Source organism: Anastrepha obliqua, chromosome 5 (genome assembly GCF_027943255.1).
Source record: "Anastrepha obliqua isolate idAnaObli1 chromosome 5, idAnaObli1_1.0, whole genome shotgun sequence".
Classification (NCBI taxonomy): Eukaryota; Metazoa; Arthropoda; class Insecta; order Diptera; family Tephritidae; genus Anastrepha; species Anastrepha obliqua.
The window spans coordinates 73,974,918-73,993,521 of record NC_072896.1 but is presented as its reverse complement, the minus strand read 5'-3'; the positions used below and the strand labels follow the sequence as shown (position 1 = coordinate 73,993,521).

Here is an 18,604-nt window from a genome sequence, read left to right as displayed (position 1 = left end):
TTTTTTTTAGTTTAAAGAGAAACATGAATATGCGCACCAAGAATCAAGTTCATTGAGATCAGTCTGAAGCTTAAACACATCCTCTGAGTTCCTTAGTGTGGCAGAAATTTTCAAATTGTTTGCATATAATAGGTGTGTGGAAAGTGAAAGGCAACTGCTAATAACATTTATAAATAAGGCAAAAATTAGGCGGCCGAAAATACTATCTTGAGGTACCCCAGAAGTAGCAATGAAGAGGGCAGAAGATTCACCCTCCTTTCACTTAGAAAAGTTGTTTACTATTGCAGGAAAACCGTATGAAAGCTAAGCGAGCAGAATTTACACAAAAGAATTCTATTCTATTCTACCATGTCAAAGGCCTTGTATATGCAATCTACTTGAAGTCCAGACAAAAATGATTCAATACAATGCTCCCAGTTCGAAAACGGTAGACTTAAACTATTGCAAAACCATGTTGGTTTGAAGAAGTTACACTTTTTCATCAAAGTGTCATTTTTCATTAATATTCATCAATTTCTAGAGTTCCAAGTTGGTGTGTAGGATCACAACGAATTTCTTGCGTTGCGTCTGTTTTTTCTTTCAACTTGGGATTCTGATAACAGCATTCTTCTCCAGGTGTTCGCTGATCTTACTCGCTTGCGCTTTCGTTGAGGATTCCACTCAATCGCTGTGTTGTATCGCATCTTTCCCTCCGCAGTACATGGACAAATAACGTCAGCTCTGGATCTAGTCCAATTTTCTCTTTCGGACTGCTATGTAGTTGCAATTGCTTCTACTGTAGCTCTTAAGGCAGAACATTTAAAAACAAAAGTGTGGCATTAAGATGTCATTGAAGGGATTGAAGGTTTGTTATCCATTTCATTCAAACAGATGAATTTTCTCAAATGAATCAAATTCCTTCAGTACTATAATTAATATACAATAAAATTGCGATGAAAGCTATTTCGAGAAAACATAATAACGCATGGAATGCGAAACAGAGCTGATCTCAAGAGTTTTTCAAAAATTTTAAAATTGAGGGAGAATTTTTGTTCACTTCTTTTAAGTTTTAATTTTGCTAAATATTCCCCATATAACTCGAAGGTCAGACACTGAATATATTTTCAAAAGGTGCCTTTACTGCTTAGAAGACAGGTGAAAAGTGTTAAGGTGCGAAAAGTGGTATTTGCCTATTTTAAATTTTATAATATTATAACTATGGAATAACGTGTTTTTCTCGAAACTAAATTCTTTAATTCGGCTAAATTTATAACTCGAGCAAATTTTGATTAACTGACTTTAAAGTTTAACTGCATATGGTATTCACAATTTCTCTCAGCATGGAAGGGTGAAGGGGGGTTTTCGATAGTATTTTACTAAAAAAATTTAGTAGTTGTATTTTTCGAAATTTCAAACTTTTTCGTAAGCAAGATATTTCAAAAATTTACTGTTAATATATCTAGACTATTCATAGGCTAGGCTGCTTTAAAACATTCGCTCTGTTGCCAATGGCCTATTGTGCTTACCCAGAAGAAGAAAAGTTTTTCTAATCATATGCTTTAATGACCTTAAACCATTCCAATCTTTTGCCAAATCAAGTCATCCCTTCCAACAAGACCAATGCTGCAGGACTATTCAGATCATCGCAGAAGTTAGTCCAGCATTTGCACAGAAATGGTTTAATGAAGCCAAGGCTCATATGATTTCAAAGATCGAAATAGATAATTTTTAGAAAATATAATATATAATTTAAATGGTGATAGCATAATTAATGTGGGCCCACTTTTTACCATTTTGGCAGACCTATCGAAAACTGTCTATAACAAATACCTGTAAAAAGATACAAAAAATATACTTATAAAATTAATGGAATATTGTCTAGGTCTTCACCACAGCCTAGTTAGTATAACTTTGTTAAAAGTTGCGCGATCATAAAATATATGTATTTTCTACGTTTGCAGTGTCGTTGCGAATAAAATCGATAGCAAAAAAAAAAAAAATATACAAATCCTCCCAAATTGGTGTTTTATTTGCAGGGCTAACATTAAATGTGTTTAAGTATTTCTCTTTTTGCTTTTAAACATTTATAATTTAGCAATTCCTAATTGAAAATTTCCAAGCAAAATAACCCTAATGTGATTTATTGATTGCACTCAATATTAAATCAAACTCAAAATTAAATTTCAATTCAAGTTGACTAGAACGCAAATATTTAATTCAAACCTCAACAATTTAAAATTTTCAACAATTTCAGGTAAATATATGCATTCAATGCAAACACATGACCCACGCATGGTTACATAAATACAGCAAATACCCAGCAGTCATTTAGGGTAAGAAATAAGTCATCGGAGAATTGTAACTAATTCGCAGCGTTTACTTGCAGTATGAGTACGTTCGAGGGTGGGTAATGAATGCAACTTACATCCGTGGCTGCCTTGTTTAGAGCATTTAGAAATTAAGATTTGAAAGGAGTTCCCGTTAAAGAAGCCTTTTTGGAGTATGGTTTTGTAGTATGCAGAAACTGTGCCTTCCTTCGAAGATTTTCGGCGCCTTGTGCGTATAAAAAAATATTTTAAGACCATTTGAAGAGTTTTATTGAGCATTCTTTGCTTTATGTCTAATGGTACTGAATTAATACATTGAGCGACGAAATGGAAAGAAAAAAAGCCAATAATGCGATATAATAGATTAAAATGGGCCGAAAAAATATGCGACATTAAATTTGAATATCGGCTTTTAAAGGCATCATTAATTATAAAAATGGTATCATGTGAGTTTCTTTTCAAATAATTGAGATTAGCTTGAGGCATAATTAGGAAGACTTCAAATAAAAAAAAAATAATAATGAAAACAATATTGTGTCGTTTAGAGACAAAATAACCGGTAGTCCAACATTCTGCAGCTTTTTTTTTTTTTGTTTTTGGCGCGTACACCCTTTTTCGATGTTTGGCCGCGCTCCTCTTCTTATTTGTGGTGTGCGTCTTGATGTTGTTCCATAAATGGAGGGACCTACAGTTTCAAGCCGACTCCGAACGGCAGATATTTTTTATGAGGAGCTTTTTCATGGCAGAAATACACTCGGAGGTTTGCCATTGCCTGCCGAGGGGCGACCGCTATTAGAAAAATGTTTTTCTTAATTTTGGTGTTTTCACCGAGATTCGAACCGACGTTCTCTCTGGGAATTCCTAATGGTCGTCGCGGTTACGGCGGCCGCTGCTTTTCCTTCTTCATAATTGATCCACAGCATTCTTGTATTTTTTTAAATGTTCACACATTACTATCAATGAACCATTTCAATATTTGCACCCAGATTTCAACAATCGTTACTTAATATATCGGATTCGCTCAACTCTTGGTGTCGAAATGTTTTCTATTTGAATGTTGCCAACTATCTTTGCTCATAAATGCATATGTATTTATATTTTTGTACCACATTTTTTAATAAATTATGAATCAATTAAAATTCAATCGTTAGCGGAAGCATTTTTATTCTATTCAAAAAGAGGGTCCAATAAGCCGTCGTAAAAGAACCAAGCAACACTCAAATCATACTCTTAAATGACTCCAGTAAATCATCTAAAGGAACCAAAAAATATTCCAAAAAGAAGCTCACAAAAATTCATTAGTTCTAAGCATTTGGGATTAATTTCGAAGACTTCTTTCAATTTCGATCAATTAGAGTTAGAAAATAATATAATAAATATAATAAAGAAAGTCTCCACTACAGGAGGGCTTATAGCTCATTATAAATCCTTTTAAGATCTGTTTTGTGGCTGACATGAGCCTAGATTCTTACTACAAATGCCTCTGAGTTGGAGCCAAATGCGTCTCTTATATTTAATTGGTTCATATATAACTAGACTATTTACTTTTTCGAGCTTAACTCCCAATCTGTAATTAAAAAGCGAGATTACTCATACAAAATTTGGCTCCCGAAATCTGAGAAGATTATAAAAAAATCTTAGATTGTAAAGATGCTTTTTCTTTACAACCCTGTATTATCTGTGTTATCGACAATTACTATTACGTATGTAAGGAGGATCGTAAAAGTAAAATCTGAATAAAATGGATGCCGGTAAAGAAAAGAGGCACAAATACAATTTTTGTTAGATATTAATAATTATGTATTCATATTACAGAAAAAAGCGTGTATTTATAGACTCTTTGAGCCTGGTATTGCTTATTATAAAACATAATATCGAATTTCGTATTTGCGTATTTGCGTATTGCTGCGGTTTTCCTCCAACTGCTTTTACTAGCCGCAAATTACGCACTTAAATTAACTTCTCTTTTCATTTTTTTCTTATTGCTAATAATAATTAAACAAACTAAAAACATTAAAATATTGCACCAAACCAGTTTCTATGAAGAAACACCTTTCAAAACAGTCGTGACAGGTGATTGTCAATTTTGGAGCTAATCGGCCGTATGTGAATAGGTAGATTAATTTTTGTGGCTTTATTGATAATTACTGCATATGTGAACGTACTTTTAAGTGCTTCAAGTACAACTAACTAACGCATTGGCACACGACTCTTAATTGGCTTTAATAAATTTGTTGTTTGACTTTTATGGTCCTATCAGGGTTACATGTTCGATATTTCGTATTGAAGTTGATAAAATCTGTTCTGAAAAAAAATTCACAATGTTTAGTATAAGAACATATTCCCCAGCAAAAAATGAAGCAGAAAAGAAACACCAAAAGAATTACAGAAACAAAAAATATATTGCACATCAGTTCCCAAATTGTATTGCCTTTCCGCGTCGCTACAACATTATTCCTTAATTTTTTCCTAGGTTTAATAATTTGCATACCACATTCTGTAAAAAAATACCGCATTATTTATTGAAATTTGTTACATCGCCTTCAAAGTAAACCACTTTCGAATTAATTTATACCAAATAATAATCGAATCAGCAAACCAATTTTTAACGCTTTTTCCGAAGTTGGTGCACTTTTTAGCTTTCCACATGTAAAAAGTGGTGCGAAATGAAATAAACTATTTGGTTTTAGTTTGTTTTTGAAGAACTTTTTTACTAAATAACAAAAAATAAATTTCAGTGATGGAAATCTTTCCTCCAAACTTTATGCGTTCCAATACTTGCCTGTTTGTGTACTGTAGCTGAACTAGGCAGCGTCAAATATAGGGTGGGCCATGTAAAATTTGCTTTTTGAATCGGCTATAAAAAAAAACTAATCAATATTTTTTCAAACTTTTTTTTTTATTTTGAATACTGAACATTGTCATTTATGAATGAAAAATAATATCGTTCAAATGACTGCCACGACTGGCGTTTTTTAAGCATAATTTCTATTGTTTGGGCTCCAATTTCATGAATGACAACTTCGATTTCGTGTTTTAAAGCATCAATCGTCTCTGGATGGTTCGCATAGCATTTGTCCTTAACGGCTCCCCACAAAAAATAGTCCAACGGGCTTAAATCACAGCTCCGAGGCGGCCAATTGATATCGGAATTCAAAAACGGTAGCCAAAAGTTCGAGTGTAACTTTGGCAGTGTGACAAGTTGCACCGTCCTGTTGAAACCAAATGTCGTCCATGTCATCCTCTTCAATTTTTGGAAACAAAAACTCGTTGAACATATCACGGTAACGCTCGCCATTTACTGTAACCGCGGAAGAAGAAGAAGACTCACCACTTTGGAAATAGGTTTTCAATATTTCCCAATTTTGTTCAAGCGTATAGCGTCCCATTTCGTAAATGTCAAACCTTTAAGTAAATTATGAACACATTTGACAAGTCATTTGTGTTACCATTCTCAAAAAAATAGGTGGTTCAAAAAGCAAACGCTATATGGCCCCACCCTGTAGGATTGACCTACGATGCTTTTTGCAAAACTTATAAATATTCCGATAGGGTGATTAATTTTGCGCCACCTAGAGCCAGTATAAACGATAAAACAAAAATTCCACCTTAATCTAAAAAAATTCGAAGAGGATTCATTCATTACTTTGAAGAAGAAAAATATAAATATATATACTATACATACTTGTTTTAAAATTGTGCTTAGCTTCTTTGAGACACGGAAAAAATTCCAAAAGCAAAGAAAAGGTGCAGGGCGAATTCACTCTGCTACAAAAACTCTGCCATTTATTATACCAAAGGATGCAAATATCCCAATCCTATACATTCATGTACTAAAACTATACCGACCTTTAATTATATCAAGCCATTTCTTCGAAGGACACTAATCGTGTAGGAATACTTGGATAATCGCAGAAGTGGGAACCCCGAGAAATTAAGTGCTTTTGCACAGGAAGTGTTTAATGAAGCGAGGGTTTATATGATATTAAAAGTTGAAATACATAATATTTAAAAAATATGTTCAAAAAGTGTTCATATATGAAACCTCAATAAATTGGAAAAAAGTTTTTTTTATTGTAGGTATAAAGGTAAAGTCTTTATTGTGTGGCGCACAATTAACCACCCTATCGGAAGATACGACTGTCACTTCGTGAGTTTTTTTTCGTGAGTTAGCAGCACTGTTAATAATATCTGGACCAACTTTCATGCGAATGTCATTATCAGTAATATATTTACGCTTGTGTTTACCAAACGACCAAGAGTGCATTTTTCGATTTTTATAATGTCTGATTTGATTGAGCAGAGAAGTGCCATCAAATTTAGTTTGCGGAATGAAATTTCGGCTGCGGAAACGTTTAGCATGTTGCAGAAGGCATTTGGTGATTCGACCATGTCGCAGAAAAATGTTTATAAGTGGTACAAAGACTTCAAAGAGGGTTGATGACTTGGAGCACTCCGGACGACCATCGACGTCAACAGATGATCAACATGTCAATAAAGTGAAGGAGTTAGTGCTCAAAAATCGTCGATTGACTGTTAAAGACCTTACTGATATGATCGGAATATCAGAAGGATCTGTGAAAACCTACGAAAAGTCAAATCTCGTTTGGTACCGAAAACTTTCAATTTCTTGGAAAAAAGTTGTCGCGTTGATGTGTGTGAAACAATGCTTTCAGACTATCAGGACAAGCTCAAATGCATCATTACGGGAGATGAGACTTGGATTTATGCTTACGACCCTGAAATAACCGACCAATCAAGCGAATATCGTGCTAAAGGCGAGGCCAGACCGAAAAGAGCACGGCAAAGTCGTTCAAAAATAAAGATCATGATGACAGTTTTTTTCGATTTTCGTGGTGTGGTGCACTATGAATTCCTTCCACCTGGCCAAACTGTTAATAAGGAATATTATTTGAGTGTCATACGTCGTTTACGAGAAGCTATTCGTCTAAAACGTCCAGAATTATGGGCCAAGAACTCTTGGTTTTTGCATCACGATAATGCACCGTCTCACACTGCACTCGTTCTTCGTGACCATTTCGTCAAAAATTCCACGCATATCTTTCCGCAACCACCGTATTCGCCTGATTTGGCTTCGTGTGACTTCTGGCTATTCCCAAAACTCAAGAGACCACTCCGGGGAACGCGTTTCGAGTCGATTGAGGAGATAGTAAAAGCTGAATCGAAGAAGGTGCTGATGGCTATACCGGAAATGGACTATATGGCATGTTTCGGGGATTGGAAAAATCGTTGGCATAAGTGTATTTCATCGAGAGGGGATTATTTTGAAGGGGATGAAATTAAATTACAAGAATAAGAAAAGATTTTTCATTTTACAACCAAATTCACCTTACTTTTTGCCTACAGTATATAATTTTTGAAAACAAAGTCGTACGTTACTCCTATGTGGCACTTGTGAACTACACAGCTCAAGTGTGCAACTAGTAAGATGAACTGCTACAACAATAAACATACACGCAGTGGAATGCGAAAAGGTCAAAATAAAGATTTACTTCACTCGAAATCGTTTTTTATTTAGTAGGCAACTTATAAAAAAACAAAAAAAATTGGATGAGTAGTTTTGCATCGTATGAAAGAAATTTAAAAAAATTGAAAATTACTGATGATGTAAATCAAGGCTGCTTATACAGTTATATTATATATCAGATGATTTTATATTATATCTTGATTAGCATTTCTGATATCTTATTCCTGCATATCTAAGCTTATTGTGTACCGATAAATTTATAGCGCTTCGAATGTAACTATTTGTTGGGTATAATTTGTAAATACATATATACATATATTGTATGTGTGTAAGCTCAATTTTAATTGCTGCAAATCTGAATACTCATACACTCACCTCGTAATTGATATCCGAATTTGCACGCTTATATGAATTTTTCGGTATGTCATATTGTACAATGTCACTGTCCATATTGGCGCTGCCGATGCCATAACCGGTGAATGTGGTTTTTGTTGATTTTGCCAATGAAACCTGCAAAACAAATAAAACATGTATATATTTACAATGTGTGAAATAAATAAATGCAAATTAAAATGAAAACTGATAAAGGAAATAACATAGAAACATAAATAAATAAATATACACAAATACAAATATACATAAAATATTGGGAAGTGTAATAAATATATGTAGCCTGTAGAATGGTTATATATATTTGTGTAAGCGCTGTAGCAATTGCAAATTGTAGGAGCCATAAATTGTAGCCATCCCTTACTTTAGCAAATATGTATATTAAAAAAAAAAAAAATAATAATAATAATTCAATAGAAGTGGCATAAAAATCGAAATAAACGAATTTGTATGTGTATGTATGCAACTACATGACACTGACGTTGCCAGTTGCTCATCACATGACATTGGATTATTGCACAACTAAAATCTATGCGATCGAGCTGTCAACATTCAAAGTTTGTTGTGGCCAGCTTGACCTAGTAGGCCCTGTGTGAAATCCCTATTGTGGATATTAAGCATTAAAAAGTTTTATATAGTAGCAGTCACTGATCGGCAGGCAACGGTTAGCCTTTCCGTGTGCTTTTCTGCATCTCTAAAAAAACTGTCTGCTACTTGAAGTCTGCAAAAATTTGAATACTTTTCATTTTTAGTGGCGCAATATTGATCATCTATGGAATAATGCATAATATTTGCAAATGACGTCGTACGTTAATTATATGGCACTTGAAAATTATACAGCTGCAGTATATAAACAGACAGGCAATAAATTGCAAGAAGGTCAAAATAATTATTCAGTAAGAAAATAGTAAAAAAAAATATTAAAAACAAGTGTATGATTAATTTTGCGGCTCCTTATGCAACAAAAAGGCGTATGTATATCAGAAGTTGGAGAAGAGGTTCGGACTTTTGGCTGATGCAAGTGCAAATGTTATTGCTTTTAATTCATTATTATTATTATATATTTATTTTTATTTCTTAATTTCTTTATTCAAGTCAATGGTAACAATCTTACTGATTAGATTTACAGCATTACATAACAAAAACTTAAGAACTGAAATTAAATAGAAAGTTTATTTGACAAATAATAAGTCTCAATACGTGACTCGATTACGCTCAACCAGGCCTCTTTGAAGAGTAACGAAACTAAGGTAATTAGATCTGGGCATTTCTATTTATTATTATCATAAAACTGTACCCCTTCTATGCAGACTGGTAGCAAATATAAGGGAGTAACTCAAAGGGATGATAAAATAGTGATGTATACCACTCTCTCCGTCCTTTTATAAGGCGCTAAACAACCACCGAGAGCTGTCTCTACCTGCTCTGCTGCATCAAGGCCAGCACCATTATGCATTTTCTCCATATAACGAATGATCGACATTTTTTCTAAAAAAGAAAACACCCTGCAGCGTCAGCACAAAAAAAAAAGATTGTGAAAAATCAATGCAATTTGGGAGCCATTTCAAGATTTCACTTTGTTGAGCTGAAATTCAAAGGGCTATAAAACTGACGGCCGCCGTAGCCGAATGGGTTGGTGCGTGACTACCATTCTGAATTCAGAGAGAACGTAAGGGGGCGTCCATAAATTACGTGAGATGTTTTTATGGGGGAGGGGGTCGAGTCAAATCTCATCTAATCTTACGTTGGAGAGAGGGGGGGTCTCGGCAAATATCACGCAATTTTTTTTCTGATTGAAACAAAAAAAAAATTATACTATTTTGGTCCATTATCCAGATTGTACATGCTTAAGATTTAATCTTAAGCGTAATCGTAGTATGATTAAGATCATTCACTAATTCGTTCGAAAGAAAATAATTTCATTCATACTTCGACGTTATACATTACTACTGTCAAACCACCATATTTGTTTTATACCAAATAGCTCAATTTAATCTGAATTTACTGTACAGTGTAGCCCGTCGTTTGTTTTCGCGCCACTATCAGCCGAACGCGCGGCTCGATGAACAAGAGAGTACGAGCTGAGTGGCAGCGACACACGGACACACGGATCTGCATATGATTCTTCACGACCGTTTTCTGCCACCTCCATACCCTGTCACTCAGGTTGATTGACGTTTGATAATTTCGGACTTTAAAGAACATGACGGAAAGTCATTTGCTCCATTTCTAATACGCCTACCGATTCAACCGTTGAATGCCTTTATCAGCACGCCTTATGATCTCTATTGCCCAAGTATACATGATGATTTAGAGAAAATATGCTGCAGTACATGCGGTATTTACTTCGCATCTATCACAAGAGCTGCAGAGCACAGGCGAGCAGCTCACATTGCACCAGCTAAGCAAGCGCGTATGTTCCGCAAAGTGCGACCCTCACAGATTGTCACAAGACGAGCTAATGAGTTACTGTGCGCAAGCGTCAACGCCTTAGAGTGGCTAGATCAGAACGAAGTTGAAGGAGCAGATGATTTTACTTAAAATCTTATGGACATGTTGGTCCCAATAGTCTCTCTTGAAACCGCACATGATTCTCCATGGACTGAATTAGAGTAGATATTCTTTTTTTAATTGCAGTAGTTACGATTGTTAAATTTTTATTACACTTATAACTCTCAGCAATATTGATTACTAGTCTTAACTAGTCGTAAATAAAAGCACGAAGCATTTTTTTTCTTTTTACAATAACAATCCAACGCGTTTACATAAGAAACACACATTTTGAAAAATCTCACGTGAGATTGCGGGATGGGGGAGGGGGTTGAATAAAATCTCACGACATCTCACCAGGGGGGAGGGAGGGTCAGAAAATTAAAAAAAAACACCTCACGTAATTTATGGACGCCCCCTAAGTTCAAATCTCGGTGGAAATAAAAATAGCTGCCGTTCGGAGTCGGCTTGAAACTGTAGGTCCCTCCATTTGTGGAATAACATCAAGCCGCACACCACAAATAGGAGGAGGAGCACGACCAAACACCCAACAGAAGTGTAGGCACCAATTATATATTATATATAATTGCATACCCGAAATGTTTCAAAAAATTTTTTTTTAATTTGTACCAAATATGGGATTGAGTTATGGGGGAGAATGAGCTATATTTTGATAATGATAATAACAAAGACTTGTACTATAGATACAAATTTGATGAATTTGTATTACGTAGAGCAAATAGACAACCTTCTTTTAGAACTAATCAAAGTTTAACGAGCATACTTGTTACTATCTACCAAGCAGTAAAAAATTTAAATTATTGAAAGCTGTTCTCTTTACCTAAATTTTCTACCTTAAATTGGTATATTTTTAGCCAAGTTATGAATCTAAAAATAAATTAATTATGAACTAAAGTTTGATCACATTTCGCCACACACTAAAAACATTCTTGCTTTCAATTGTGAAAACTGAGAGAATTATTGTATTTCTTTTTAAAATTATTAGATATCGCAAACCTTTTATGAAAACTTATTTTAATTAAATCTTCCCGCACACATCAAATAACATTGCTGGCACAAAATATAAAATACTAACGAAATCCGTTCCTTGTTAGTGTATTAGGCTGGTAAGGAAACCAATTTCTACTAAAAAGATTACATCGGGAAGTGATTGCATATTGTTTTTGTTTATTAACCTACACACTTCTCTCTCTCTTTATTCCTCCATCTCTGCTAATCCTTATATCCGTTCTTATGCTTTACTCTGCACAATTTTTTTATATTTATCTATATTAATCTTAGTTTCAGCCTAAAATAAATTCAAACTTGTAATTTACATGTTAAATTTGTGCAATGCATAGACTAAATGTTTTACCGTAAGTTATTAAAATTGAATAAAAAAAGCAAATGGATTATCTTTAAGTGCCAGTGCCAGTAGGTAAAGAATATATCAAAGTTTCTGAATGAGAATTAAAATGTTGGCATAAGAATCGAGATAGTTAATGTCTTTAGAAAGGACAAACTTCTGGGAATCAAAAAAGCGGACGGAAGAAGAAGATATGTACGCTAAGAGATACGAAGTACGCAAGTGTTGATATAAAAATCTTGTGATGAAAAATATTGAACGCGACATTTCCAAACATAGAGCAGTATTTTTAGTCCACGCAAGTCGAATATACAACTACTGCGATAGCAATTTTGATTATGTGTAAGACATTTTAGCCCTTTCAACCAAACCTGAAATTATTGTTATTATTATTGTTATTTTTTTGGAAATATTAATTTTATTATTTGATAGACCATGGCCAATCTTTGAATGTATTTCTGCTATGAAAAGCTCCTTATGAAAAAACATCTGCAGTCCGGAGGCGGAATAAAACTGAAGGTCTTCCCATTTGTGAAAAAAAAACATCAAGACGCACACCTCAAAAATTGGAAAAGGAGCTCGGACATACTCCAAACAATGGGTGTAAGCGTCATTTATGAAATACATAAATTATAGTTATTAAAATTTTATTTTACCGCCTTTAGAAATAATCTTTCTATTGTACTCGTATATGGAATGCACTGATTCTAATTAGAAATGCAAAATGAGGCTTGATATATATTATGGAAGATGTCTCATTTTTCTTGTATTACAACTACCTTGTATCTTATAAAAGGTGGCACAAAATTAATCACCCCATCGGAATACTTATAATTTTAAAAATTCAAAACTTTATTTAAGGTGTTTCGGATTGTCCGAATTGGGTCCAATATTCGCCGTTGTTGTGTAATTTGTTGCCCTTTTAAAGATAGCTTCATAATGTCTCTTTCATAGAAGGCTTGATTATTATTGGCGAAAAATCAAGTAATCGATTTTCACAATCTTCTCTTCAGGCTAGTTTCGTATCCCCCAGAAAGTTTTGTAATGAGACAGAAAGGTGGTAATCGCTTGATGCCAGGTTCGGACTGTTTGGTGGATGCATTAAAACTTCCCAACCAAAATTCCAGGGTTTTCGCGAGTCATTAGTTGTCAGTTGTTGACAGTAGTGATCTGAATGTAGTGTTTAGCCGTACGGAAACCACTCATAATAAATGATTCCTTTAAGTCCCACATAGTATAGTTAGCTGTTAGTCAGGTCAGGATTGAACACGATCGTTTTCGCACAATATTGTCGTATTTGACCGTTTTCTCTTCACCATTCGTTTAGGGTATGGGTGGATTTCATTCCGTTTGGTCATGGCTACGTAGACGGAAGTTCGATCCATCATGGGTTTTGGTGTTAATTGGTGTGGCACTCACTCGAGTTCCTTTTTGAATCCAGCTCCTGGGCCATGCTACGACTGCGAATGTGCGGGCAACTTCGATTATTTCTGTGATTTTATCGACATTTTCGACGACGGGCCTTTCTGTGCGATGTTCAACTTAAAAATCAAAAATGCCTTAACGGAATGCCTGAATTTCAGTAGCCTGGTTTGCATTTTAGTCTTTATCAAAGAAAAACAAGAAAATAATTGTTTTTGTGCGAAATCTCACCTTGTCAACGAGCATAAACTTTAAATTGTTCGATCGATGCTTTACGAGATATCGATTACTACATCCATTTACCGAGAAAATAATGGACTTCTTTTTTCCCAAACTAATATTTGACACTTATAAACTAGACAGCTGTAGATGCAAACAAAGAAGGAATGCAGCACGTAAAGGTCAGAATAAAGATTTCCATCAGTCAAAATCATTTATTTTTTATTTAGTAAAAAAGTTATTCAAAAACAAAATTGGATGCTTAATCTTGCGCAAACTTCTGCAAACAAAGTTCCGGGACTTGATTACTTAAAAAAATCCTTTAAACGACTTCACCTCATATTGCACTGTCTAACCTTTTTCTCTCTCCAAAACTCAAATTGCAAACTCTAGGCATCCGGCTTCCGGCTTCCGTTGATAAATGAAATGATTTGATGATTTCAACATTCTAAAGACCTTTCCCCAAGCACTTCATAAGTTGTTTCTTCCGATATTGTTATAGGGTGGGAAGGATGAGAGATTTAGGTGTGTTCTTTGTTCATTGCATTATATTCTGCTTGTTGTTAAGTTGTGTGACAAAAATGTTCTCAGATGTTTGTTTTAGGGTACGAGTAAGCCATTTCGGCTATCACAACCGACGGAGCATCGATGTCCAATAAGGTTAGTAAAATTTTTCACTGCTAAATCGTATAGAGCACCAAAAGGGTAATTTTTGTTTTTTATTAATCACCAATAACACTTATAAATATGTGCATATGCATGTATGAGTGTGGAGAAAGCATTTGCGTATCTATGCAAAAAGTAAATAGCGTCATATTGTGTCAAATTGCCGCCAATTCAATGAGTTCTTATGCATAAAAAAGGAAAACTGAAATTTTATTGCAATAATTTAGTATTTATAACCGCAAAGTATGGATTTTCGGAGAATTTATATATAATACATACATATGTATGTACATATATGAGTGTTTGAATGTTTTTATTGAAATTTGAGCTCGATCAAAGCAAAAAAATGGAAATATGTATTTGCTTGTAATATTTGCGCATGTACATTAGAGCGCGTCAAATGATTTTTCTACTTTGTTTCGGCAAGCAAAATATCCTACTGGCTATAGGTAGATTTTTATTTTTTTCTTAATTAAAATGTATATCTGAATTAAAATATATATCTGAATGTGGGTTTTGCGTAGCAAAACTTCATTCTTGATAATTATTTTGCTCAACGCCCTCCGCTAGAGAGCATATCATTAGTTGCAATCTACAGTTTACATTGATCCAACACTTTTGCCAATGTGAAAGTAAAGGGCCGTTGCCCGCTTATTTTCGAAATTTTTATTGCTTTATATAGATCGCCAAGTGGTAGGGGCGGTAATGGGAAAGAAATGCGTTAAAATACAACCACTACTTTCAAACTGTCAGCTTCACCTGCACACGTTGCATCCTTCCAAGATAAACGCGGTTATGTTGACCGAGACTAAATTAAACAACCTACAAACGCACAGAGGAAATACTGAGGTAAAGCCTGTCCGGGGACGCAGCTGGCAGCCTCAGCACTCAGACTCGGGTGCGGTAGGCCAATAACCTTAAACCGTCTTAAACTCAATATTATTGCAACCTCAACTAGTAAGAATAAAACCCAGAACCTGATACAATTGACGAACTTTTGCATGAAATCAAGGGAGGCGCACACAGGAATAAAAGGATCAAATAAATATATATAAACGGTAGCTCATTAAAACCTAAAAGACACAACAACGCATGTAGTACGAGGGTTGCGTTTTACCAGCTGGTGGTAGCAGAGGAAAACCTCTCCTGCTTGTATAATAACTTGGCTTCACTTGAAGTATCCAACTAGCGCCGATTAGTACGAGAAAGTTAAACACGACCAAAATCGCGTAAGTGGTTATCGCCGCAATCAAGAAGGAGAATCTCCTAAATACATAGATGGGTATTTTTTATCTCTAAAGAAATTAACCCTTAAACAGATTTTCCGTTTTGACTCATTTCTCGCGTTTAGGCTTCTGATTTTTTGAGAGACTTTTGGTAGAATTTTGTGGAAACTTTTGTTTAGATACATTTGAATCAGTTATGTCATGGCGAAAAGATTTCAAAAATGTGGGCAAGATAAAAGCGATATCCGGCTTATAGTGAATTTTAAATTTGAATCAGCTGATAGACTGACATAACTGGGGTCATGCCGACGGTGTCTTGCTTCGCTGCCATCTGAACAACGAACGAGTGATTGAGCTATTTTACTCTGTTAAGACACACTCAATTTAAAATGGTACTCCATTTTTGTCCCATATTTTCTAGAAAATTTTCTTATGATGAAATCAAATTACTAAATGCCTTCTCCGAGCATCAGTTGATTTCAATAATTTATACCTCTTTGGAAACAGAATTGAAAGCAATTGTCTATATATAATCTAATATATACACACTGGTACACAAAACCGCCATTTAAGGGGACGGATACATGTAAACGGCCATATTTTCCCTGGTTTTCATTAAAATTATTTAAAATGAAGAAGTCAATGTATTTTTTTCAAAATTGGCATATTGTTTATTTACCTATACATTAAAATATTGTAACATAACATTTTTTTTTTATTTTAATCATTTAAAATGGCGGATGTACACTCAATTCTTCCAGGATGGTCGCAGCGGAGCTTCTCAATCGGCGGGCATTGTAGCATCGGCGTCAGTGACCTGAATACAAAAAACCAAAAATTTTTTTGTTCATTAATGTCATAATTTCTATATGAATTAAAAACAAATTGAAAAAAAATCGCGGAATAAAATGCTTAAAAAAAATGAATTTTGGGGCGAATTTTCATACCATTTTTGCTTCGAAAAACTTATTTTTTCGAAATTGTAAATTCACATGGGAAGTAATATCATAAAAATGATGTGTGCAAAATTTCAGGGCGACCGGTCGTTAACATTTCGAGTTATCGTGTACGCCAATTCGAAAAATATAGTTTTGAGAAAAACGGGTCTAAAGTTTGAATACATAACTATACCTCTCCCAGGGCTCGAACGCAAAGAATAGAGTCGTCACGGTTGACAATCTATGATATAATATAATATAAGTAATACTTAATTTACGTTGTAAAATTTTTTTGACATAATGTTAAAGGATTATATTAATATTTTATGAAAAAAAAAAATTTTTTTCGAAATTTTACAGGTATCTGCCCCCTTAAAAAGCTATTGAAAATGAAAAATTTTACAAAAGTTTAAAATTTTTCCTATTATTATTTTACCCTCATGCTTCGGCATTCCTTAAGATATATATGCTAACATTTTATATGGCGTTATCGACAGTTAAATGAGATATAAACTTTTATGGAGGCTCGATTTCATTTTAGAGCTTTAATACCATGGGTACTTTTAACCAGCATTGTCAGTAGGGTATGATACTTTAGTTGTTGAAACAAAGTCGCATATATTTTTTATGAGCAAACTGACCCACCCTAATGTACATACATATATGTATTACCTATCTTTTTTTAATTGGTGCACACATAAAAAACGATATGTGGGGCTTGCAAATCCAATAAGGAAATGCGAAGCCGCAAATAGCATTTCGAGGGGATTTGGCAGCATATCATATTTAGGCAAGCGCATTTATATTGAAGAAAATATTTATGTATTTTTTAAGTTTTTTGTTGCATGCATGGCTGTAAATCTATAAAAGGATTTGGAAGCATATTTAGGACCTCGGATTAAAAATATCATTTTAAAAGCTGTATGTTGAGGGATTCGGGTTGAAAATGGTTTTCGAAGCTGAATAAAAAACAATACAGCTCGTAATGAAGTGCTTAAATGGTAGGTGGCAGTATTTACTGCCCAACCTTTGATACTTTTTGTACTAACATTTCACACGTTAGGGCAGGGCTGGTGTGCATCTAAACTTCGTTGAGTAATTTAAGTGTTTGCCATTGACAGGGCGAATTGAAACACAACTTCTCTTATAAACAAAGGCATTGAAGTAAAACCAGAAACAATTTAGGGATATGAGTAGAGGTGGCATTAGACCTCGACAGTGCTGAGAAAGGAATATATTTTGAGTGTTGTTTTCTAAAAGGCACTAGTGTGCTGTGGTAGATGCAAGTGCAACCATGCAACACAGCACGAAGAGCTGCGATACTGGAAAAATTTCCTTCCGATTGGAGTATTGGATTATTTTTTTCTGATTTGTATCTTCATAACCATAGCTACTTCTCTATCTACTTATTAATTAAAGATGTCTCCTTCCAAAATTTAGGAATCTTTGAAAAAGTCACTCCATATAAATTTGATGGCGCAAAATTAATCATCCGTTTTTACTAAATAAAAATAAAAAAAGATTTTGACTGACGGCAGAACAATATCACGGGATTACCAAAATTATTTATTTTCGTCAAACTTTAGCAAAAAATAATTTGTTACAGATTATTCCGTTCTTGGTGATAAGAGAGAGTTTTGATTCGCTCGGGCTTTTGTTCGCGGATTACTCCGTCGAATGATGCAAACGGGCTAAGCGCTCCATTGCTTTTTTGTTTGTTGTTGTTGGCGTTCTTGTTGTTGCTTTTGTGGCCGTTTTTGTTGTTGATATGGTTGCTTCTGTTATTATTCTTATTGGTGCTGTTCTTGTTGTAGTTATTCTTAAGGTTGTTGGTGTTATTGTTGTTATTGTTGTTATTCTTATTATTGTTATCATTATTGTTGTTGCTGTTCTTATTGTCGTTGTTGTTGTTTTTATTGTTGTTCGTGTTATTTTTAATATTATTGTTGTTGTTCTTATTGTCGTTGTTATTATTGTTGTAACAGTTCATCTGACTATTTGTACACTTACACTGTTTAGCTTACAAGTGTCAATATGATTGGCGACGACGCCATTTGCAAAATTATAAATCTTCCATAATTTTGCGCCATCTT

The 18,604-nt window shown here is 34.4% G+C and overlaps 1 protein-coding gene across 1 annotated transcript in view; it reads right to left on the bottom strand.

The window, feature by feature from the left end:
• The window catches only part of LOC129248830 (uncharacterized), a 243,814-nt gene that overhangs the window by 183,186 nt on the left and 42,024 nt on the right, over nt 1-18,604 (bottom strand). Inside the window, exon 2 of the mRNA XM_054888441.1 lies at nt 8,170-8,236. Coding sequence (XP_054744416.1) covers nt 8,170-8,236 — 67 coding nt within the window. The remainder of the gene's footprint in view (nt 1-8,169; nt 8,237-18,604) is intronic.